Genomic DNA, 1,872 nt, shown 5'->3' on the forward strand with positions numbered 1-1,872 from the left:
TCTGATCCTTGAGGTAGTACGCATTAAGTAGGGCTAGAATATTGAAGGTGAAGGGTCACACCACCACAACTAACTACAAAAATAGTTGTGGATTGTTTGGCCTATTCATGTATTAGGTCATAGCTGATGAAGGATGGAGATGCTGAGGTTCCAGTTACTTCTCATGCATTTTCCTGTCCTTGTGCTAGTCATGGTTTTATATTTGGAGAGTAAAGCAACTATAATTCATCCCACACTTAGGAGAGTTGTGGGTCAACATTTAGTCACCACTTTTTCTGTATTGTATGTCAAATAAATTTCATAATTAGTAACAACAGAAAAAGATTCTTTTCTTCCATCTGTTTAGGGCATCTTTGATTTCCTTGTTCCTCAAGCTGTAGATCAATGGATTTAGCATGGGGATTATAACAGTGTATAAAACCGATGCCAACTTGTTTTGACTCAGGGAATCACCAGAGTTAGGATACAAATAAACAAAGATACCTGAGCCAAAGAATAGAGTCACTGCTGTCAGGTGAGAAGCACAGGTGTTGAAGGCCTTGGACCTGCCTTCAGCTGATGTGATCTTCAGAATGGTGGCAACAATATAACCATATGATATCATGATAACTGAGACAGATGTGAGTCCGAAGATTACTGTGAGCACAGAAGTCATGATTTTAAAGAAAAAGGTATCAGAGCACGATAGGTTTAGCAGTTGGGGAAGGTCACAGAAGAAATGATTGATGACATTTGGCCCACAGAAATGGAGCTGAAGTAAGGCACACAGTTGGATAAATGAGCCAAAGAATCCAGTTACACAAGATCCTGCCACCATCTGGACACAGAGGGTGGGCGACATGATGGCGGTGTAAAGCAGAGGATCACAAATGGCAGCATATCGGTCATAAGCCATGGCTGCCAGGAGACAGCACTCAGTCAGACCCAGGCTAGAGAAGAAGAAGTACTGCATAGTGCACCCCACAAAGGAGATGGATTTCTGCTTCTTGAAGAAATCCGAGAGCATCTTGGGTGCTATAGTGGAGACATAGCAGATGTCCAGCAAGGACAGGTTACTGAGGAAAAAGTACATAGGTGTGTGCAGATGGGAGTCCACCCTGATGAGTGTGATGAGGCCCAGGTTCCAGCACACTGTCATGAGGTAGGTCCCTAGGAACACTGAAAAAAGGACAATGGTGAGCTTTGGAAATTCAGAGAATCCCAAGAGAATGAATGTCATAACTGCTGTATTGTTCCTTCCCCCAGCCATTGCATTAGTAATCCTAGGATCTGTAGACAAAGAAGAGAATAAATCTTTAAGTTAGCTGTTATCCCAATTTCTATTATCACCTTCTACTCACACTAAAAACAAAACCAAGAGAAATATGGAGCCATTTTAGAAGAAATAACTCCACTTAATGTTGCCCCTAAATAGTTACAATGGTCCCCTGCATCAATATTCCCACATGTAAAAGAAGATAATTATGCTTTTCACTGTTAGCTCACCAGGCTCTTACAAGGACAAAAGAAAGTATAATAACATTTGGAAAGCTCTTCTTAAAGATACTTTAGAAGTTTCAGGATATGATTAGAGGGATTATAACTCCTATGTATAGCTTAGTGACTAAAAGCATGGCCTTAGATGTCACATAGCTATCTTTGGAATGTGGTTCAGTTATCTGGGAGTTTTAGGACTCTGAATATGTTGTCTATTATCTTTCTACCTAACTTACTTAATTGACAAGACAAAGATAATAGAACCTACCTCATATGGTTCAGTCGAAGTGAAATCAGTTCAGTTATGTACAGTGTCACTCGTGCAAATATTAAGTATTGAGTGAAGTTGTATCATTAGCTAATATCTATGGAATATAGTTTTGAAGCACTAGTTTG

The 1,872-nt window shown here is 40.0% G+C and overlaps 1 protein-coding gene across 1 annotated transcript; it reads right to left on the reverse strand.

Moving 5' to 3' along the window:
• Positions 1-304: 304 nt before the first annotated feature.
• On the reverse strand, positions 305-1,249 carry LOC101675319 (olfactory receptor 1440-like). The gene has a single exon (XM_004777634.2). It carries the CDS (start codon positions 1,247-1,249, stop codon positions 305-307), a length of 945 nt encoding a protein of 314 aa, XP_004777691.2.
• Between the last annotated feature and the right edge of the window lie 623 nt (positions 1,250-1,872).

This window comes from Mustela putorius, unplaced genomic scaffold (genome assembly GCF_011764305.1).
Source record: "Mustela putorius furo isolate JIRA1106 unplaced genomic scaffold, ASM1176430v1.1 tig00000127_pilon_pilon_pilon, whole genome shotgun sequence".
Taxonomy (NCBI): Eukaryota; Metazoa; Chordata; class Mammalia; order Carnivora; family Mustelidae; genus Mustela; species Mustela putorius.

Excerpts from the sequence above, each read along its gene's own strand:
- LOC101675319 (XM_004777634.2), bottom strand. The coding sequence starts at position 1,249 with ATGGCTGGGGGAAGGAACAATACAGCAGTTATGACATTCATTCTCTTG.